Below are 24,121 nucleotides of genomic sequence, written 5' to 3' on the forward strand. Positions count from 1 at the left end.
ATCCAACTTCTAATCTCTGGTACATTTACTTGGTATGTAAGTAAAACGTTGATTAATTGACAGTTCCATTTAACTAAAATAGAGCAATTAACCAACTGTCCAACTTATAGATTTGAAAGAGAAGGAATTTATTAGTTTACAAATCTTATACTGTGTCAATCAGCTTTGTCAAGATAAATAATTAAGTAAATGCCAATTGAAAAGCAATGATTTCTCTACCAGATACAGAGCCAAGAAAACATAACAATTATGCTTTTCTCACACAATCTGTGAATTCTTACTGGTCTATCATGTAGCCAATACTTTGCTTAAAATGTCTAAAAAATGCTGATGCATTTTCTTCCTCACAAAGTCATGTTTATGCAAATGTTACTCTGAGTAAATCTCTTTCACAGGGTATGGCAACTATGTTGTAGAAAAAGATCCCCTCTGTAATAAATCATTTCAGTGGATTTATTTGTTTTCATTTTCAGGAAATCCAATTATGGAGTTTCATCCATTCTTAGTCGCTTAGGTGATGGTGGGTTTTGTAGCTGGTCTTCAGGTGGTGACGGTCTCTCTGAAATATTGAATAATTCAATAAAAGTTTTAGTGTGTATTTTTAAAACCTGGACTGATGATGTATATATTCTTTATAATGCTATCCCTGCATGGGTTGTTCAACCAGAATGTGCAGCATCAAAATGTGACCAATAAAGTCAATTTAGTTAGTAATCATTTTACAATAACATCTCAATAAAATATCGACAATGAAGTATTTTACCATGCTGAGTTGTATTTCTGGAAGAATCTGGAGTAGCTGCTTTTAGAGGAATCAATGCAACTCTCCTAAGAACAAGAACAAGAAAAGCATGGCACATTAGAAGATACGCAAGTATGTTTTCCACCTTCCTGCTTTCTTTAGTAATGCATTTCTCCTCCAACTTCCCTTTCCCTTTCATCTTGTTTCTCCTGACTCTTCTTGATTCCCCTCTTAACACTTAGTTCTGTGACCCATTCTACACAAAGGCTCCATTAGTGCAGTGGCACAGAGAAGTATGTAAATGGAAATAGTACAGATATCAACTTTCCTTTTCCTGAAATTGTCTCTGACTACACATCCTGATCTTTCCTCCTGGTTTTAGGGTAGCAGCTTAGTAGTTATTGCTGCCACAATAAAACTTCTATGGTGATGCCTCTGTCTCTTAACCCCAGTGTCAATTTGCGAAAACAATTCATACTCTGATGGCCACCTTAGAGCTATCATTCCTGGAAGCCTGTTTATTTCTTGATTCCAAATTTGTAACGTTAAGCTTACCTTGGCGACTTACTCCATGCTTGTAGAGTATTCAATGTAATCCTCCTGGATTGGTTTACTTTTGATGTGTGAATTGATGGCTGCACAGTTTTTTTATCTTCAGAAGATGACATGGGGATGTTTTTAACCACAACAGGTGTGGAGTGCAAGTCTTTACTATTGGTTGGAGTTTGGCATGCAGTTGATGGTTCTCCAGACTTATTAAGACTGCCATCCACTGGTTTTGAAACTGGAGAGACAACACTTGGTGACTGACCCTTTTTAATTTTCTTTTCCGCTATGCTGGGTGTTTTGATATTAATGGCTGGCTTATCTTTCAGTGGGATTCCAAGTTCACCTTCTTCAAATGTGACAAAAGAACAATATCCATCCGTAGAAGAAATAGCAAGAAATGATCCATCACTAGACCTGGCATTTATTTATGGGAAATAAATGGATAAAAACTCAGTCCTGATTACTTTCAAGTGACAAAAATATACACATAAAACTCTGAAAAATAATTGAATTTAATTGATTTTTGTAGCCAAGTGATCCATTCAGAATGAAAGCATAAATGGATTATAGTTAACTTTAATATTCAAGTATGTGCTAAGATTCTAATCAGCAATTCTGATAGAATTTCATCCATTTTTAAACATAAACTAAATCTTTCAACATTATAGGAGAACTGATATGAGTCTGAATCTATTTGATGTTTGTCATAGCAGTTTCTGTAACTGCAATAACATACTCTGAAATTTCATATAAAATAGTTGTGTTTTTCATTTTGATTTTATTTATGTGTACTTTTTTTTTTAAAAAATGTATTAAATAGTTGTGTTTCACCCACAGGCCATAAAATACAGTGTTATGCAGAGTCAAAAGAAAATACCCAAATACATAAACTAGTCTGATGTATTAGATATATTTATTTTAAAAAATCCTCTTGCTGAAGACAGATAATACTTTTAAAAATAGTTCCACAATTTTATTGGAACTATTAAAATGGTAAAATATTTGCTCATATTATCATATTTATCTGATAGGAAATGAGCAACCTCCACTTCAGTTACCTGGTAAGGTCCTATTACACCGATTGATAAAAACAGAAATTGTTGAAGATAAAAACAGGAACAAGAGACTTCCGGTTGGTGACTCATGGTGTCATGGCGTGGTGAGAGCGATCGCTCTTTCCCACTGCCACTTAACGCAACGTTTTGGGGACCGTTCGAGGCGTGGAAGCCTGGAGGGTTTCGCGGACAATAGTGGGGCTTCGGTGAGTCGAGTGGTGGAGCGCAAACCCACCCGGCGGGACCGATTTCCACTGTCAAACTAACGGGGCGCATCTGCCTCTTAATGGCAGACTCGAAGCCACGATAGCTAAGAAGACGGGAAGCAAGGATTCCGGGAAAGAGAGGCGAGTGCACTCGTAACCACTTTCTTCAGAGCGCGCTTGAGATCGGCAAAAGCTTCGCTGGCTGGGTCGGAGTGGAAGGGCTCATAGGAGGAAAAAGCGGCGATTGAAAGGGAGGAGGAGGATTGACAGCTAAAAGGATCGCAGACAGGCCAGCAAGAAAGAAGGAGGAAAGATTGGCAAGCGGAATAGCGGCACTACCTGATTTGGATTTAACTTGCTGTATGGATCAAGCTCTGAAGACGTAGGGAAGAGATTCTGCTGACTGGAAAGGAGAACGACCGGAAATTTAGGACCGGAAGTGCAACCATACTTGATACCAACGAGAAGAACAACGAAGAGCTAGAGAGGAAAGAAGGAGCACTAGGAAGAGATAAACGGAACAATTAAACTTATTTTTACAAGGCGTTGGAGATTCCGAAGAAGCGAGAAGTAGAAGGGTGATATTAAATTAATGTACCTTCCTGCATAGACTCTAACAAGTGTGGTACCCGAAGGGACTAAGAAGAACTGAATTTAAATTTGTATTAATACAGATTGCTATTAGCCTAAAAATAGTTTAAATTTACAATATATACATATCTATTTTCTTTTCTCTATATATTTAAAGTATTCAAAATATTTATATAAGCATTCAAAATATTTAAAGTACCTATATATTTAAAGTATTAAAAGTATCAATATAACATAGCTAATTAATATATTTAAATACCTGTATAGGCATATTAGGACCTACTCTCTTCTATTTATTTATCTATCTATCTATATATCCATTTATTTATCTATTTACCTATCTACTTATCTATCTATCTATCTATTATTTATCCATTATCTACTCTTTTGTCTTGTTTTCTATTTTTCCTTGCTATGTGCACAGAGCGGCTATTGATTGATTATTGTGTTTAATATTACTAAGGATTAGTTTTTATAAAATAGTGATTTATCCTATAACATTAATTAATTAAGTGCTTATTGATTGGCCATTGAGTATTAATTGATTGATTATATATATTTGTATTGAAAGGTTTTTTTTTTTTTAAGAATTGAGAATCTAATTAATTAATAATCAGGAGTTAAGCTAAATAAGAAACACAGTTTCCAAATATTGATTAGTTAACAAAGCTAAGTAGTGGGCAGCATAGCGGAGAAAAGGTCGACTGTATTATTACTACCTGTCTTGTAAATTGGGAATATTCAAAAAAAATTCTTAGTCCTGTTAAATTAAGCAAGGGAAGTCAATTAGTGGATGACTGTTTGGAGGAACATAGAAAAGATAGTCAGAGAACAGGCGAAAGTGCTGAGGGAGATGACAAGTTTTGCATCCACTGTGGCAAAAACGGGAAAGAAAGTAACCCCCAGTTTATCAAGCCCCACAATTATAATGTCCCCTGCAACCCAAAAATCGATAGAAGGGCTACCAAAAATTGAGAAATCATCAGTGATTCCAACAATGCAAGCGATGCAGTCGTCATTAGCAATGATTCAAGAGACAATGCTCTTAATGCAAGAGAAAATGTCTAATAATCATCAGGAAATGAAAACAGATATACAAGGCATTGACCAGAAAATGAGTGACATACAACAAGCCATACAAAAGAACGAACAGAGAATACAAAAAATAGAATCTAAGGTGGAACAAGAGAAAGATCTAGAGACAGTAGATCAAAAATTAATGGCCCAGAACAGGGATTTGGAGGATTCGATTACGCAGTTGGAAATGGACAGAGCTTCTTTCTATCTGCATTTCCAAAATGTTACAGAAGATAAGGACGAAAATCTAGGCCAAGTAATGGAAGAATTAATAGCGGAGGTGCTCCAACAGGATACAGACGATATAATAAAAGAATTGGATGAGGTGTACAGAGTACAGACGAACTACGCTAGACGGAATAAACTACCCAGAGAGGTACATATAAGGTTCGCACGAAAGAAAGTTAAGGACATCTTTTATAAAATGGTAAAAGAAGAACCAATCAACTATAAGGAAAAGGAGGTGGTTGTCCTGAAGCAAGTGCCGAGGAGGGTGAGAGAACAACGAAGAGACTACAGATTCCTCGCCACACAGCTGAACAAAAGGAATATACTTTTCAGATGGACCTTGCCAGAGGGTATGCTGATCACCTGGCAAGGGAGGAGAATTAAAATAAATAGTTTGGTGGAGGCTCAAGAATTCCTTGACCAACTGAGAGGGTCAGAAGACGAACAGAGTAGCAAAGAGGAATTGGAAGCTGTTATCACAGAAGAGGAACTCACCCAAAGAAGATCCCAAGAAGAGACCCCGGTGGGGAAAGAGAGCTCAGAGGAGAAAGAAAAGGAAGAGAAAGAAAGTAGAGAAGCAGGGAAGAAACAAAGACCTCAAAGAGCAGTTCGAGCAAACACCAACCTCAAATTTAAGTAAATCAACACAAGGCAAAAAGGATGGATGATTGGAAAATCCTATCTATTAATGTAAATGGACTTAATGATTATAAAAAAAGAAAAACCTTCTTTAAAAAATTAGTCACACAAAATGCAGACATAGTCTGTCTTCAGGAGGTACACATTAAACAAGAAGACAAAAAATATTTGGAATATAAAAAATTGGGGAATCTTTATACCTCCTTAGCCATGAAGAAAAAGAGAGGGTGGCACTATATATTAAAAAAGAGATGAAGACAGAATTGAAATATGTAGACCCAAAAGGTAGTTATTAATTGTTGAAATCAAGAGGGGCAATTCGGCAATATTAATAGCAGCGATTTATGCCCCAAATAAAAATCTGAAAGAATTTTATAACAAAACACGAGAAATAATAAGAGGATTGGATAACAATAATATTTGCATCATTGGGGATTTCAACGGAGTGGTCAACGCGAATAAAGATCACAAAAGATCCAGAGGTCAAAAGAAAAAAAGGAAAAAATTACCAAAAACCTTCTTAGTGAATGAACTAAATCTTGTAGATATCTGGCGAACACTACACCCCAATAAAAGACAGTACACCTTTTATTCTAACCCCAATAAATCATGGTCTAGAATAGACATGATGTGGGTAAGCAGGAATTTGGGAATGGACATTGTATTAGCAGAGATCTTACCCAATACCTGGGCAGACCACAATCCACTGGAAATCAGATGGAAAAGTGGATATAAGAGAAAGAACATGAGATGGAGAATGAATACACAATTTTTACGAGACAAAAAAAATATTGATAAAGTCAGGGGGGAGTTAGCAATTTTTTTCGAAGAAAATGAAAAAGAACCAATGGACCGGGGAATAATCTGGGATACGATGAAGGCCTACTTAAGAGGCCTAATGATATCATATGGAGCATATAGAAATAAAGAGAGGAGAGAAGCTCAAAGAACATTGCTAGAAGAACTGGCAAAGGCAGAGAAAGAGGCGCAACAAAACCCTGACAATGAAACAATAAAAGAAAATTGGATGAACATTCGTCATAAATTAAATATAATAGATCAAGAAAAATTAGCATATGATATTAAGAGAACAAAACAATATTACTTTGAGAATGCCAATAAGCCAGGAAGGTGGCTATCCTACAGAATTAAAAAAGACAGAGAGAAAGGAATTATTCTCCAATTAGAGGACACGGAAGGCCATATTACAACTAAGGAGGAAGAAAAACTGGAAATAGCACGCGAATTCTATGCGTCTTTATATAAAGAAGAAGATATATCTAAAGAGAAAGTAAAACAATATCTATTGGAGGAGGGAATGCCACAGATCGGAGAGGAGGAAAAAGAGATGTTGAACAAAGAGATCACATTAACAGAGTTAAAGACAGCAATTGCTAAATTGAAAAAGAACAAATCTCCGGGCCCGGACGGATTCCCAGGGGAATTATACAAAAATTTAGAATTAGAAGACATTTTACTCCCAAGAATGCTTGAAATTTTTAATGAGGCCTTAATGAAAAATAAAATACCAGAATCTTGGAGAAAGGCCTATATAACACTCTTACCAAAAGAAGGATCGGATACCAAATTGATACAGAATTATAGGCCAATTTCCCTTCTCAATATTGATTATAAAATATACATGAACATATTAGCGGAAAGACTAAAAAGAATCCTCAATAAGATAATACAAAGCGACCAGAATGGATTCCTCCCAGGGAGGCAAATTAGGAATAATACAAGGATGATTCTGGATATGATAGAATATTATGAGGAACACCCGGAAAAAGAGGTGGCATTAGTTTTTCTAGATGCACAGAAGGCTTTTGACAATTTGAATTGGGAGTTTATAAAGCAACAATTGAATATAATGGGATTTGGACAAAATTTTACAAATACAATAAACACGATTTATGAGAAGCAAAGGGCCAACATTTTAGTAAACGGTGAACTTACCAAAACATTTCAGATCAGTAAAGGAGTAAGACAGGGATGCCCAATGTCACCACTTTTGTACATATTGGCACTAGAAGTGCTATTGAAGATTAGAGAGAGTGATCAAATTAAAGGGCTCAAAATCAGGAAGGAAACATATAAAGTTCAAGCGTTCGCGGACGATGTCGTTTTAATAATGGAAGAACCGGTGGAAACAGGTATACAAATATTGGAAACACTTGATAAATATGGAGAAGTAGCGGGGCTCAAATTAAATAAATCTAAAACCAAAATGCTCACCAAAAATATGACGAAAAACCAGAAAGAAGCCCTGGAGGAATCTATGGGAATACAAATTGTGAAAAAAGTTAAATACCTGGGAGTGTGGATCTCAACAAAGTATCTGGCCCTCAAAGAGGACAATTATGTCCCCTTGGTAAAAAGCATAAAACAAGACTTAGAGAAGTGGGGGAAGTTGCAAATCTCCTTCCTAGGGAGGATAGCGACAATTAAAATGAGCATCCTACCCAAATTGTTGTATCTGTTCCAAACGGCGCCAATTAAATTAGATAAAATTTTTTTTAGAGAATTTAATGCCACCATTAGGAAATTTATTTGGGGAGGAAAAAAACCAAGAATAGCAATTAGGAGTTTACAAGATAAAAAAAATAGAGGAGGGCTCGGATTACCTATATGGGAAACATATTATAAAGCAGCAATTCTTGTTTGGCTAAAAGAATGGGCGACTTTAGCGAACAAAAGAATTCTAACGTTAGAAGGGCATGATCTCCAGAAGGGCTGGCATGCCTACCTATGGGAAACGGGGAAAAAAACCAAAACACATTTCAATAAACATAAATTGAGGGATATATTGAAGTCAACTTGGGAAGAAATAAGACGAAAACACTACACTAAAATTCCCAGTTGGCTTTCAACCATGGAGGCGATAATTTACCCAAACGTTTTGGATCATGGTAAAACGGTAAAATATAAAGAAATTCTAGATGAGGCAGGGAACCTCAAAACAATAGAACAATTAAAAGAACAAGGCACTTATGTTGAATGGTGGACATACGCACAGATAAAATCAAGATATAAAAAAGATAAAGAACAATATGGTATAGAAATTGGTAGCAAAGATTTTGATAAGATTTGGATGAGTACAGACAACAAATTATTAGCTAAATTGTACAACTATTTAGTAGAATATGACCTGATGGAAGAAGTGGTTAAAGACCCAATGTTAGCATGGGCCAAAAATATTGGGAAAAATATAAATTTGGAAGAATGGGATCAAATATGGAACAACAATATAAGACTTACTAAGGCAATTACTTACAAGGAGAACAAGATGATTTATAGGTGGCACCCAGCACCAGCTAGGATTGCCAAGATTTATCCTAACTTAAACCCAAAGTGCTGGAAGTGTGGACACCAGCAAGGTACTTTTTACCATTGCTGGTGGACCTGCCCTCAAGCAAAAAAATATTGGAAGATGATTGGCAATTGGCTTTCAGAAATAATAGGTGAAACCTTTGAATTAGATCCTAAAATATTTCTCCTGGGAATTCTTAAGACGGAAATGGCAAAAAAGAAGAAATACTTGGCAGTGCACATAACAACAGCAGCAAGAATCGCCTTCGCTCAACAATGGAAAGAGAAAAAAATACCAACTAAGGAACAAGTAATTGGCAAAATAATGGATTGTGCCGAGATGAACAAATTAACGTTAGAAATTAATGATAGAGAAGATAGATTCTGATTATTATAGCGTGTGGGACAAGTGGTACGGGTGGTTAGAGAAGAGGAAGATGAAATAAAAAAAAGGAAAGAGACTAGAGCAAGTATAAGAAATAGTTAAATGAAATAGAAAGAGAAGATGTACTGTAGATGGTAGGAAATATAATGAGGCAAGGAAAGGTTACATGGGTATGCAAAAGATATGACTTATGTATTTACTAATTTACCTTTAAAGATTTATTATATATATACACATCAAGAATGATATGAGAACACACTTTTATACCATGTAACTGGTTTGCAAAGATTATCTATATATGTACAAACATGTATATTTTTATTTATTTCTTTTTCCATACTATGTAACCGGATGGACAAAAATTGTATTATTATAATTTCTTAATAATAAAACACTAAAACTAAAAAAAAAAAAAAAAACAGGAACAAGAAGTAAAGTAACTTCAGAGTTCACTGCTGAAAAGCCTTTGAAGATTAGCCTGAAGATTAGCAATGAGGGACTGCTTGCTTAATGAATTTAATCCAGTTTTTTAAAAATAAAATAAATCAGCCAAGATTATAGGGAACCAATAGGAGCCTATTTGATGTTTGCGTAATATCTAAGCCGGGATTCTGTTCTCTTGTATCCCATCCAGTTAACATTTTGCTTTCATCTCAACTTCTAATTTTATTTTATTTTTATTCCACCATGCCCTCATTTTCTTCTTTTCTGTTGTTACTGCTTGAAGGAGGGAAGGAAAACATATTGGTGTTTCAGTGCTTGTGTGTTCTCGCTTTTGTATGCAAAAGAGAATATATCTGTAGATAGGTATCAGTTTATAAATAGAATATATTTAACAGGCAGCCAACCTGAATAGTTATTAATTCAATATTTTTGTATCTATTGTGTCCTTTTCCAAAATGTCATTTCTGAAAAAGGAGGAGGAAGATATAAGTGTGCATGTGTATGTGTGTGTGTATGCAACCCACTGATATTTTTTGCACTGGGAAGAAAACTGTCAAGATATGTTTCAGCTGGAGTTGGCAACACTAATTTGACATAGTAGGAAACATGAGGATCACAAATTTGCAGTTAAACAATGTTATTTAAGGCAGTGGTCCCCAACCTTTCTGACTCGGTGTACCGGCGGCAGCAGGTTGGGGGGATGGTTTTGTACATGTGCACTCATGCTGCTTTCACAAATGCAGCTTTGTGCATGTGTGCACACACTCTTTGTGCATGTGTGCGCACACTCACCTACCAGCTCGGTTCTGAACAGACTGCGGACTGGCACTAGGCAGCAGACTGAGGGTTGGGATCCTGAAGTTATCCTGAAACCATACTAGCATTTTTTATTCTGCCTAAGAACAAACTATTTTCAAAAGTAATAAGTTATGTTTGTCTTTCTCTTATATATGCATGCATCTTTGCCATATTAAACAATACTTTATCAAACTGTGAAATTAAACAATATTTTTCTTGTTGTTCATTTGGAAGAAAGGTTATAAGGAACTCAATAGTATTAAGTATGTAACTTCTGGTTGATGTCACAGCGAGAACGGCTGGAAAATAGCGGAGCTCCCCCAGGCTCCATGAAATGCAGCTGGAAACTGCTTGCTGGGAGACTCTATGGCAGTGAGGCTAACCTTTTTCTGTCATGTGCCAAAAGCGGGGGGAGCGCATGCCCACACCTATAATTCAATGTGCCTCGCCCCCCCCCGGCGCATGCAACCCTCCTGCGCTCCCCCTGCTTTTGGCACATGATGGCATGGTGGGTCCAGTAGGCCTGTTTTTCACCCTCTCCAGGCTCCAGAGTCTTTCTAGGAGTCAGGGGAGGGCGAAAACAGCCTTCTCCACTCCCCGGAAACGGTCCGTTTGCCAATTGAAAAGAACAAATTTATAGACATTTTGGGGACTTAGATAAATATTTGTGGGATTGATTAAACCTTACTAATAATTGATATTTTTTGGGGGGGAATTTTTAGATATTGGGATAATGAGATATTAGAGGGATATTAATTTGTTAAAAAATGACCCAGCAGAAGACAATAAAGTTTTATGAAGAAATGTTAGAAATAGCGACAAAGAACTATAAGAAGTTGATGGGAATATTTAAAAATAAAGATGTGAAAGTAGAGGGCACTCAACAAATGATGGGAAAAGATGAATATGATGCACAGAAGACAGCTAAGAAATTAGGAGTGGTGGAGGGGACAATGCAAAATAAACTACAAAAAGATAAAAATAAGTTAAAAGCAAAGAAAAGACAGCAATGACAAATATTAAAAATCAAATAGACAATCCCTTAAGAGCTTATAATAGAATAGAGGGGAAAAAGGAGTTTACAAAAACAAAAACAAAAAAGGTTATGGATGGATATTCAAAAGACACAGCAGAGAGATAAAGGAAAAGAAAGAGGAAATAATCAGTTTGTGTAAAAATGTTAGAAAAACATATAGGATTCCAAGACACAAATATAAAAGCAGCACCAAAAAATCAATAAATGATGAAATTCTAGAAAGGCTGAGACATGATGGATAATAGTAGCACATAGATAGATACATAGTAGAATTTATTATAAATACAGATATATTAAGATTAGGAGATGGAAGACTAGATTAGGTATATTTAAAGTATTATTATGATTAACAGGATGGAAAAAATACATTGGAAAATATAGCCTATTAGGAGTATAAGTCCAGGGGACTTAGCAATATAAACTTGGGACTGATTAGATCAATAATTGGTTTTATTGGTGTTTGTAGAAAGATGCGATATTGAAAATGTGGTGGAACATTGAGTGATATCTATAATTTTAAAATATTAGGAGTTAATAAATATATAAAAGAATATATTACAATTATAATGTGCCCATTAAGGTCAGAAGTTGGAAGATAAAAATTCTGTATATGTAATTGTATTATTACTGTGAACACTGTGTGAAAAATATGTTAACCCAGTCATTACACTGTCCACAAAAAAATGTCAGTTGTTAAAGAAAAACTGCAAATAAAACTTATTAAAAAAACAGTATTAAGTAGGCAAACTAGGACAGATTTTACTAGTGATTAGTGATTGAAGAAAGTCAATATTTCTAGAAGACATCAGATTACTTACCATGAAATGTCACTTAGAGTATGGTAATGTATGTTAGATACATAACCAAAAGGAAAAGTTTGCTGTGTATCATAGAAGAGCACAGAATCCTCTGAAGCAACAGCAAAAACCAACCGATAAGGAAGATTTGTTAGACCAATCTTTTGGGAACTTTCTTCTATAATAACCAAAAATGTTTGTTATAAAAATCATACCTTACTGACAAGGTTATAAATTATTGCAGGATTCTCTTATATTTAAGAATGATTAAAGACAGAATTTGATTATTCTAAATTTGATTATTAACATTTGATTATCAATTTGATTATTATTCACTGATTAGAGAGGACTCTTGTTCAGTGTGGGATTTGAAGACTGTCTCTCAATATTACTACCAAAAAATAGAAAACAATTTACTGGCACTGAAAAATTGAAAGAATATTGAATTGTAACAACTTTTTGCATACATACATAATTTAAAAATAGTAAAGGAGTCCCTGCTACTCCACTAGTCATTGATGACTATAGGAGGCAATGCTCATCTGTTTCAAGGCTATTGATCCAGTGCACTCCAAAGACATTTTTGCGATCATGTGGCCAGCATGACATCATGGATTGCTGTTACCTTCCACCAAATTGATACCTATTTATCTACTCACATTTGCATGCTTTTGAACTGCTTGATTGGCAGCAGCTGGGGCAAGAACAGGAGCTCACCCTGTTGCATGGTGCTCAGGGCTCGAACATGGGCTGCTGGCTTTCCAACAAGCCCAGCATCTTAATTGCTGAGCTACCTTGTCGCCCTATATATATGTATGTATGTGTGTATGTACACACACACACACATACACACACACTGATTTCCTACTATAGGTGTAGGATAAGTCATAGCTTAGTTTAACTTGTTTTTATTGGTTACCATAACTACTTGTAACATTTTAATTTAAAATATTCTTTTAAGGTAAACTAATATAGACTTCAGGGGTTAGGGATATACTAAGTTAAATAAAATGAAACAGCATAAAACACAGCAACAGTATATAGCAGAGAGCTGGAGATGACAAATAAGATTTATGGTTTTGCATTATAAAAGAGGAAGATGTAGAACAGAAAGCCACTAGTTTAATTATATTTAATTTATTTTAAATAAACCTGCAATATAAACTATTATCTAACTCAAAATACCTTTGTTACACGCAGCTCTCAATTCGAAGTAGACAGGACAGCAACGAACAGCTAATGTTGCTTTCCCAGGACAAGGTAGATGAGCAATGGGTCTAAAAAATAACAGCAGGTTTTAAAAATAAAAATAGAAATTACAAAATGCATTTAATATTTACATAAATATGGAATTAATTCAGACCCTCACCTTTTCAGATTTTTTCTGGAGAAGACATAAGTAGTGTTCATTACATTTTCACCTGATTCCACACAGCCTGCTGATAGAATATGAAAACAATGCCAAAATGTCAGTTTTACAATTAAGGACAATGTTGGATAATGCCAAGTGTAATCAACATTGCCAATTTAAACAATTTCTTTGTTTATATTTGCTACAAATATACATAGCCCATAATGAAGCTTTGCATTACTATATTATTGACAAGAATCTAATTTGTAATATGAAATCATTTGTATATATTCACATTATACTTAAATGGTTTATAACACATGACAACAGTTGGAAATGCACATCTTACTATTAGGACAAATTAAAAGACGTTCATTAGAGGCACATTATTGAGAAAACATTCAACACGAAAGCAATTCATTCATAATTCATTGCTACAAAAGAATAACATATACAGGAGATGATAGCAATAGAAAATGTTCTGTTTAAAGGATGCAAAGGAACAGCCATTTTCCGATTCCAAGTACAGCAGAAATTTGTGGAATACTTTTGTTGAATCATGAAACTATATGTAGCATCTTTTGGAATAGTTATTAAATGTACACATTTAAATGTACACATATAATTTAATTACATTTATAATTATAATGTGTAAATGTATACATATAATTATAATTACATTAACTAATTGACTTTACTTTAAAATGTTTTTGCTTTTGCATTGAAATAGAATTATAAAATAAAGAAATCTACCGTAATTAGTTTAGAATCTCTTAATTTTGACAATTTGATATTGGCAAAAATTGAAGTTAAAAACGTATCATTGTAAGTCGCCTAGAGTCACCTTTGGGTAAGATGGGTGGCACATGTTGAATGAATGAATGAATGAATGAATGAATGAATGAATGAATGAATGAATGAAATAAGAACCCAAGAACAAGGTAATAAAACTGAGTACCATTCTGGTCTTAAACTGTTCACATGCTTACACTTTAGAAAAACAGGTGAAAACAGGGAAAAACAAGATATTTTGCATAAGGTTCAGCCTTTATAAACTATGTATTCAAGTCTTATTTTTTGAGTTAAAGATTTCCTACACCTTCTGTGGTTGAGATTTTATTTCATTTGATAGCTTTCCGATTTTAAAAACAGAAGGTCTGAAGGAGTGCAAATATTTTTCTATATTTCCCTGTCAGTTCTTTTGTATGGGAATTGTAGTGATCCAATGCTTGGGGAAGCCTTCATTAATAAATAATAGTAATATCTTGTTTTACTGTCTCATTGTACATATGTTGTGCAGTGACAATAAAGGTTATTATTATGTTATTATTATTATTACTATATTTGTGTTCTAAAACAACATTCTCTTTTGTAGTTGTTTTTCCCCCAAATGTTTTCCATATTAGGAGGGAGAAAATCTGGATAATATATTAACAGAGATAATCTTCTTTCAAAGCCTAAATTATTCTGCTTTTCATTAAAACAAAAGTTAAAATGTGTGATTTAATTTGGAATGGCAACTTGATATAAATGTGGTGACATTCCCAGTCTAGTAAATACTTAATGGTGACTTAAGGAATGTAGATTTGGAGCGTAATTTTTTGACAAAATGTAGGCATCACATACAGAGATTTCCCCTAGTTTAATTTCTACAACTGCCACTTGTGAGTTGGATTTACGGGAAGACCTGCCCTGAGTTTTCGGAGAGGGGCGGCATATAAATTGAATTAAATTGAAATTGAAATCTAATCAAGGATTTATTGTCAAGTTTCTCAGCCTAATTATCTATCTGTCTGTCTGTCCGTTGGTCTATCCATCCAATCAACCAACCAACCAACCAACCAACCAATTTATATACCCACTCAACTCACACACAGTAACTTTGGGTTGTGTACAACATTAAAAATCTACAGTTAAAAAACCCCACAATTTATACATTCCCCTTTGAACTCAAAAGGAATGTAAATACTTGTAATATTTCACCATTTGGAATGCAGGCCTTGACAATGGAAGTCATGCTTGATTTAGCGTAATCAAAATAACAAAAAACATCAACATGCCTCACATTACATGCTAAGGTGAACAATTATTTTTTTTCCAAAATGCTCAGAGATCGATGTCCTCTACTGAGCTGTACAAAATAATGAAAGTAAAACTGCATACCAGGAACAAGAAGTAGAGAACCATCGGGAGTGAAAGTCAGTCTCCGGAAAAAGGACTTCATGCTGTCATCGTGAAACATTCTATAGCTTTTCACCTGATTTTTTTTTTGACAATGATAAAGTATTTCTATTTAATATCAATTGCTGCATGAATGAACACAATGATTTTGGATATTTTTATTCAGAAAATCATAAGCCTAGTTTTTACAGGGAAAGCAACCTGTGATCACAATCTACTGCCGAATTCCAGTTCTATCAAAGGGACTTGCAATCCAGTAATATTGGGGGTTACTTACAAATAACGTCTTAATCTTTACGAAATTATTTTTTACATGTATTTATGCATTTTTAATTTATGCTTACTTTATAGATGTCAAATAGGAAAACAAAGTACAAATATAATAAGCAACAACTATAAAAACAATCTTATTTAGAACTTGCTCAATGTTTAAACTTCCTATTTTTGGTATTTTTTAGTTGATTTAGTTCACTGGATAATTGCATGTATTAAAATATTTAAAAATGAAGCAAATCCAGTTTACCAATTCTGGGATTCTCACAGAATTCTCTCATAGAGAATATGTTTGGGAACTTTCACAAGATGGCTGCTGGGAAATCTTGCTATTCACAAAACTAACCGCACCAATTTAACTGCACTTATATTTCCAATTATGGAATTGATGTCAAACTGATTGTTCTGCAGCTTTCTGGGTCAATTTTTTTGCCCTTAAAAAAGATTATAATATCTTTTTGTTCATTAACAATTTTCTGCAAATCCCCTGCACTCCAAGATTACCCTCAGTGGTACTAAGACAACATTCATCAGTTCCTTTAGCACCCTAAGATGTAATCTCCAGTAATGTGAATTCATTCAAAACAGCCTGGGGTTCTTTCCCCACATCATTGCCTAGCTGGAATGGTTTAGAACAATGGCCCCCCAACCTTTTGGGCACCAGGGACCCGTTCCATGGAGAAAGGTTTTTCTGCGGACTGGAGGGGATGTGGTTTTGCATGCTGGCTACATACTGCGGATGGGGCTTCGCTTGTTTGAGTGGCCCAGTTGCTGGCATGCTGCGGACCAGTGCCAGCCCACGGGTGGGGGATTGAGGACTCCTGGTTTAGAATGTAAAGAAGTTTCTTTTGGAAGGATATATTACTATCTGAAATGAGGACAATATAGCATAGAAGATAAAAAGTAGACCTAGTCTTTGAAAATTCTCATTCCTTCTTGGTCTCCTCACTTCTGCTCTCTTATTCTTCAGTGTATATTTTCAGTGAGTTTAAATACATTGATATTTATCATATAAATATTATCAAATATTAGTGAAATATTTAAATATTTTTCATATTTCAAAACTATAGCTAGAAAGAATGTTAATTAATTCTGACCTCTCCTTCAGATCCTCCTCCTGATAACATTTTAGTAACATTGAATGCCACTCTCTTGGTTTGCGTGTTATACACTCTCAGTATCCTACATAAAAGGAAAGTATTAATTACAAACATTGAACTTATTGCATGATGATAAAAAAAAACCTGCGTTCTAAAGCTTTTCTGGAAAAAAACACCTGCATTAATTTCAATATATATATATATATGCATTTTCTATCGAAGCAACCTGGTTTACCCAAATATGGGAAGGAGCACACTACTTTCTTTCGCCTTTCAGCCCCAATACAGGAGCCCTCAGGCAGTCGCTTTCATGACAAACTATTTCGTGTTAAATTTATATTCACTGACAAAAAAATAAAGGGTGACTAGTATAGTTAAATAGCTTGAAATAGCTATTTCAAGCTATTTAGCTCTCATCAGGAGCTAAATGGGAAGGAGCATACTGCTTCCTTTCGCCTTTCAGCCCCAATTGGTACAAGTGAGGCGGTACAAGCGAGGACAAAGCGAGGAGAACCTGTGCCTTAGAGGTTAATATATCTGCCTAACATGCAGGCAAGCCCAGGTTCAAATCCCAGAAGGGTATGGCTAGTGAAATCACAATTCACTAGTTTCTGGGCTTTTTTTTTTTCTTTTTCTGGCAGCCAGCAGACCCTTTGCTGCCCATTGGAAGACTAAGATAGATCTATTTCGGCCTTATAAGGCCTCATCAGTTAGCCACACCCTCATCTCATGTATCCTCCCTGTAAAGGTACAATAGTTGTTTTTCTTTCTTTTTCGTATAAGGCCGAAATAGATCTATCTTAGCCTCCCAAAGGGCAGCAAAGGGTCTGCTGGCTGCCAGAAAAAGAAAAAAAAAAAAGCCCAGAAACTAGTGAATTGTGATTTCACTGAACTAGGGCTGCATAATATCTTGGTTTACGTAGGTAGAACCTGGCTAAAGAGACATACACATAAAACCTACGAAAAAGAAAGAAAAACACACACACACAAACATATATATATGTATGTATATGTATGTATACGTATATGTATGTATGTATGTATGTATACACACACACACATAGAGGTAGGATATATTTTGGAGGATATATATATATCCTCCAAAACAGGCACCAGATGTTATTTTCGGTGTCTTCCACTGTCACGGCGGCAGCTTCAACAGCCCTGCCCAGCAGAAGCCCTTGTGGCCGCTGACGGCCTACTTTTTCTGCGGCTGCTTGCTGCGACTCGCACATGGGCCCCTGAGCCTCTGTTTTGTCATCAGAGGCCTTCAGGAAAGGCCTCTGCAGCCAAAAAACGGGCTCCAGATTGATGTGTGCAGAGACCCCTAGCCTCCATTTTGCTGTCAGAAGCATTCAGGGAAGGCCTCTGCAGCTGAAAAACAAATTCTGATGATGTCTCTGATGGCAAAATGGAGGCCAAGGGGCACTACGCGTGTCAATCTGGAGCTCTTTTATCGGCTGCTGAGGCCTTTCCTGAAGGTCACTGACGGCAAAACGGAGGCCGGAAGTGACGCGCGCAAGCAGCGCCAAACGGCCACAGAAGAAGTGGGCTGACAAAGCGAGGCAGGTGTCAGGATGTGCGAGGCCTGGCTGCAACTGTCCGAAAGTAAGCAGCTCCACCTCCCATCCCCACCTTAGTTTGATTTTTACCCGTGTGCCTCGCCCCACCCTGTGCATCCAGGTGCAACAGAATGGGCGGGGTCTTAATTAGAGCTTATATTGCAGGGAAGGGCTTATATTGGGTGCAGATGTAAAATCAAGTTAGGGGTTATTTTCGGGATAGGGCTTATTTTCAGAGAAACATGATATGATCCATTAAAAGGTCATATTTCTAGGTTTACAGGACTGCAGTGGAAGCTTGTCTCCAAGAAAAGTCAAAGTTATTTGAATAAGTTGGAGATAACTCCCGTGCATCTTGAAGCAACTCTGCTAAGTCAAAATTGAAGCCTTGCACAATGCTAAAAGCTACAGTTAGCATTGATCTGAATGAAACTATTCAAATCAACTTTTGTTTGGGATCAAGATAATCATATATAATATTTAAAGGAAATCGGTGCACAAGATTACGCTATTATATTTGATGGTTATTTCCAATGTACAGTAGAATAAGTACATGATTGAATCAGTGGTGAAATCTGAACCAGTTTGCTACTGGTTCGCTGGCCGTGCATGCGCGCTCCGTGCCAAGCGCACACACAGTTCGCACCAAACGTGTGCTGCGCGCACATGCAGAATACATACCAAGACGAGGCTTGGGAAGGTAAATAGAACAGTGGTGGTGGTGGGGAATCAACTGTGGTGCGTGATCTTAGGAACTTTTTTTTTTACTTTTTAAAAGCATTTTTTACTACCGGTTCAGGCAAATAGGTAGTAAAAAATGCTTTAAAAAAATAAAGAAAAAAGGTTCCGACAATCACAGCTGTGCCGCGCGATCGTCGGAACCTTTTTTAAAAACTTTTTTGAAGCATTTTTTTTACTACCTATTCGCCCGAACTGGTAGTAAAAAAAATGCTTTAAAAAGTAAAAAAAAAAAGTTCAGACGATCAGCTGAGTGACATGCAATCTTTGTAACTTTTTTTTACTTTTTAAAGCATTTTTTACTACCTGTTCCAAAGAACCGGTAATTAAAAAATGCTTTAAAAGTTTTTTTTAAAAAAAGTTACAAAGATTGCACATTAGTCAGCTGATCGTTGGAACTTTTTTTTTACATTTTTAAACTACCGGTTCGGCGGACCAGTAGCATTTTTTACTACCGGCCCGAACCGGTAGCATTTTGTGTGAACCAGCCCGAACCGGTAGCATTTCACCCCTGAATTGAATCCTAGACAGTCAACATTTATTTCCTAAAAGGAGTATAAATTGCTGCATTGCAGGCTCAGGTATGATATGATATGATTGAACATGAAAAGAAGGTTCCTTGTATCTTTGTCTCTCTGGCTATTTTTGCTTTAGGAGAAATTATTTCTCACTATAAAGCAATCAGAGAACATTTATGGAGTTGGGAAACCTAAAACACTGATATGGGGGAGAGAGGTGTCAGAAAAGCTTTACATTCTTCTAACCCACAGCTCATCACAGTATGCCTTCATGTAAACTTTTTTTATCAGAAAAGAATTCAGCAGCACATAAAACAAAAAATTCTGTGGCTGCTAGCCTGCCTTACTATGGACCATTAGATATATTGCCTAAATGTTGTAAACACTTTTAAACAATACAGAATCAGTAAAAATAACAATCTCATATTCCAATCAGTAAAAACTTACCTATCACAACTAAGAGTTGCAATATACTGTCCTACAGGGTCCCATGTAACTCCTTGCACATAACTTTTGTGTTCATTAAAAATAGAAACCTTTTGCCCTAGAAACAACAGTTAATTTTCAAAACAGTGAGACAAATTTTTACAAGTCTATCTTTTTTCTTTCTATTCTAGAAAGTAATAATTAGAAATAAATGTACAACAAACTAGTTTTATGCAGTTAAAAATCAATATAAACATACTCTTAATGATAAAGGAAGATGGTATTTTGGTAAAGGCATAAGAATTTATAAAATATGTGGCATTTTTATCATAAGCAATTAAATTGCACATTACTATTTTAAAGAGGAGAGTCAGCAATCTAATAATTTTGAAATGCTCTTTGGTTGCAAATTAAATATTATTAACTCTAATATCCAGGAAGAATTACAAATGTTACAAAATAAAATTTTAAAGGGAAGAAAGGAAACCATAAATAAATGTCCCTTTTTAATGTGTTCTGAAATCTTTTAGCTAGAAATATTCTTTTCTATAATGATGTAATGTATCATATCATTGGCATTCAATCCACTTACAAATCTATTTAAGTCTGACCCAAAGGTGCTTTTTTTTCAAGAGGCAACTGGACTTTCTGGTTTTTCTTTGAAGACGTTTTGCTTCCCATCCAAGAAGCTTCTTCAGCTCTGACTTGGAAAAAAAAGCATCTTTGAGGGAATGATTCCAGTTTTCTATTGATACATTAGGCAAATAAATTGATTAGCATGCTACTTTATCTGACCCACCAATTTGCCTTTAGGATTAAGATGAAGGAGGTTGTAATAATATATATAAGTATATATAGTATACATACATTTATTCGAAGCATGTGAATTCATGGTTATTATAGATTTCATAAGCATGCAATTTGAGCCTCAATAATTAGTTACCTTTACTGACATCCCATAATATAGCTGTGTTGTCAACTGAGGCTGATGCCATATAATTTCCATCAGGAGTCCAGCAAATGTCATATACATCTTCCAGGTGACCTCTAAATGAAACATAGTAAAAGAAACTGATAAAAAGGAAGTATGTTATTAAGGGCATGATGTTGATAAATATTCCAGCTATTAAAATAAAGTTCAAGCAAGCCAATCTTATATTGTTACAATTTTGTCATTACCAGCTTGGTTCAAGATACTATTTCATTCAGTGAAATTTCAATTAAAGCTAAGAAAGCTACCTTAAAGTTTTGATTACTGTCCAGTTTTCCTTGTTCAGCTGGTTATCACCCTCATCATCTTGAAATACAACTGCTTCTAACTCCTTGTTGTCATTCAACTTCCATAACAAAATTGCAGCATCTGTGAAGATTAATTTCACTGAAAAAACTTTCGCAATTTTCCCAACAATTATTTTATTATGACATAATATTACATTGTTTTGTTCCTTTTTGTTCCTTCAGGTTATATGTTGACTCTTGGTAACTGCCTGGACAAATCCTCAAAGTTTTCTTGGCAAGGTTCTTTGGAAGTGGTTTGCCATTGCCTTCTTTCTATGGCTGAGAGAGAATGGCTGCCCTAAGGTCACCTTTGTGCCTAAGGCAGGATTAGAACTCATGTCTCCTGGTTTATAACACCACTCTGGCTCTTTATTATAAGGCTAGCCACTAGAAAATTAGAGTTAAGCATAGACAGAATTGCAATCTATCTGGAAAAAAACCTGCTGCATTTAATGTGTAATATACAGTACATGACTGAATTGAGCAGTACTCATCACCAAGTACTAATACTGTGTAAAATAGGGACTTTTTTAGTTGTTTCTGGTCTTTTGTTTAAATTGTGAGATCTGTAACATTCAAACATGTTATTTTCTCCTAGTACTGGTACTACATCAATGGTACTGTGAATATTTCAGTAGAAAATTCTTTTCACAGCTCAATGCTTTATACAACAATTATTAATATTAATTAATTAATTTAATTTATATATGCCCTTCTCCCAAAGGGACTCAAGGCGGTGTACAGCCAGCATAAAACACACAATATAAAATTTAAAAACAATTTAAAAAATATTAAATAGTTTGGCCCATATCTAATTAAAATAAAACTACCCGATTTAGACATTTAAAAATTAAGAATTGACAATTAAAAATTTAAAAATTAGGCCAGCCTGGCTTGTTGAAATAAAAGCGTCTTGAAGGCCCGGCGGAAGGTGCGTAAGTCGGGAATCCTCCATATCTTGGGGGGCAATTCGTTCCAGAGGGCAGGAGCCCCCACAGAGAAGGCTCTCCCCCTGGGGGTCGCCAGCCGACATTGCTTGGCTGACGGTACCCGGAGGAGCCCCTCTCTGTGGGAGCGAATTGGCCGGTGGAAGGCTATTGGTAGCAGCAGGCGGTCTTGTAAATACCCAGGCCCTAAGCCATGGAGCACTCTGAAGGTAGTAACCAATACCTTGAATCGCACCTGGAGGACCACCGGGAGCCAGTGCAGCTCGCGCAGGAGAGGTGTTACATGGGAGCGCCATGATGCTCCCATAACCACCCGCGCGGCCACATTCTGGACCAGTTGGAGCCTCCGGATGTTCTTCAAGGGGAGCTCCATGTAGAGAGCATTACAGTAGTCCAGGCGGGAATATTTTCCTATATGAAATATAGGAAAAAATTACATGCCTATCAACAGTAAGATTAGGATCATTAGTACTTATTTAAGATACGGGACTGTTACCACTATTGTAATTCCATTTCTCTAAATAACCTGGTAACTTTATAATATTATTTTTAATGTTAAAAGTATAATTTGTCTTTTAAAAGATTCTCAGATTGAAAAATAACCATAAATATTATTGAGCTGTTCCTTTATAAAGGTAAAGGTCCAGGTCATTTCTGACTCTAGGGGGTGGTGCTTATCTCCATAACTTAGCTGAGGGAGCCAGCATTGTCCAAGATATTTTCCATGGTTATGTGGCTAGCATGACTATGCACAGAAGTGCACAGAACACTGTTACCTTCCTACTGAAGCATTTTCATGCTTTTGAACTGCTAGGTGGGCAGGAGCTAGGCAAAGCAACGGGAGCTCACCCTATTGTGTGGTGCTCTGGTCTCAAATCCGGGTTGTTAGCTTTCCAGCTGACTAGCTCAGAGTCTTTAACCACTGAGCCATTGCATCCCTGTTCATTTATAAATTGGTATAAATACAGTATGTAATAAAAACACATTTATATTCTTATTAAATGTTAAAATTAAAATTAAGATTTCAGTGCCAATTTTACACATACCATCACCACCAGATGCTAGAATTTCACCACTGGGAGCAAAACGTACAACATTCACAGCTTTGGTATGGCGAGCTAAATTGGACAAGAATTCCACAATTGCTTTCCCATCTGGTCCTTTTTCTACTTTCCATATCTAGTTATAAAAACACAACATTCGAAGAAAAATATAAGAATAACTCAAACATTGAAAATTCCCAAAAAATCCCAATGATAACATAATTGAAAAGTAGTATGTTATATATAAACTATTATGATAAAGCATTTTAACATTTTCATGATCAATTTGGATATAAGTACAGAAATAAAATATTTGCTGTTCTGTGACCATCGAAAGGCCAAACTTCTAAATCCTTAAGGAAATATACATAAAACTTCCAGTTCCATAAATTACAGTTGTCAAATTGCAAGAGAACATGTAAAAATATAGCAATATCATCAATATTTAACTCACACGAACAGTTGTGTCTACTCCAGCTGAGGCCAGTCTATTGATTTTACCATCAGTTCCATGCTGGAAATCTAAGCTGTACACTGGCTCTTTGTTGTGCCATGCAATTTCACAAGTAATTACTTTCATTCTGTAAAAAGCAGATGAAAAGTTTTGAAGGTAAGTTTATTTTGATGAAAACTAGTATTGCCCAATGCATGGCTATCATTGTACTGGTCTTGTATATTCATGATGGTTTTAAACTTAAACACAAAACAGATCTATCATTCTCAAAAATACTAGCCTAAACAATGGAAAATATATCAAAGAATTGTGCCCTATGCTAGTTATATAGTGACAGTGTTTCAACCCCAGAGATATTATGATAAGAGAAATGCTTCATTTCCCACATATTTGT

General features: G+C 35.6%; 1 protein-coding gene across 1 annotated transcript; it reads right to left on the reverse strand.

Annotated features, from left to right (window-relative positions):
- Nucleotides 1-400: 400 nt before the first annotated feature.
- Nucleotides 401-23,853, reverse strand: CHAF1B (chromatin assembly factor 1 subunit B). Its single transcript, XM_070943520.1, is given in 13 exon segments — nucleotides 401-559; nucleotides 764-828; nucleotides 1,298-1,705; nucleotides 11,878-12,034; nucleotides 13,051-13,133; nucleotides 13,226-13,295; nucleotides 15,371-15,464; nucleotides 16,759-16,843; nucleotides 20,027-20,123; nucleotides 20,949-21,052; nucleotides 21,245-21,365; nucleotides 23,277-23,409; nucleotides 23,728-23,853. Coding segments are annotated over 13 exon segments (1,620 nt in total). The 3' UTR covers nucleotides 401-482.
- Nucleotides 23,854-24,121: the final 268 nt, after the last annotated feature.

The sequence above is a fragment of the Pituophis catenifer genome, unplaced genomic scaffold (genome assembly GCF_029215685.1).
Source record: "Pituophis catenifer annectens isolate HBS135680 unplaced genomic scaffold, rPitCat1.0.hap2 SCAF_4, whole genome shotgun sequence".
NCBI classification, from domain to species: domain Eukaryota; kingdom Metazoa; phylum Chordata; class Lepidosauria; order Squamata; family Colubridae; genus Pituophis; species Pituophis catenifer.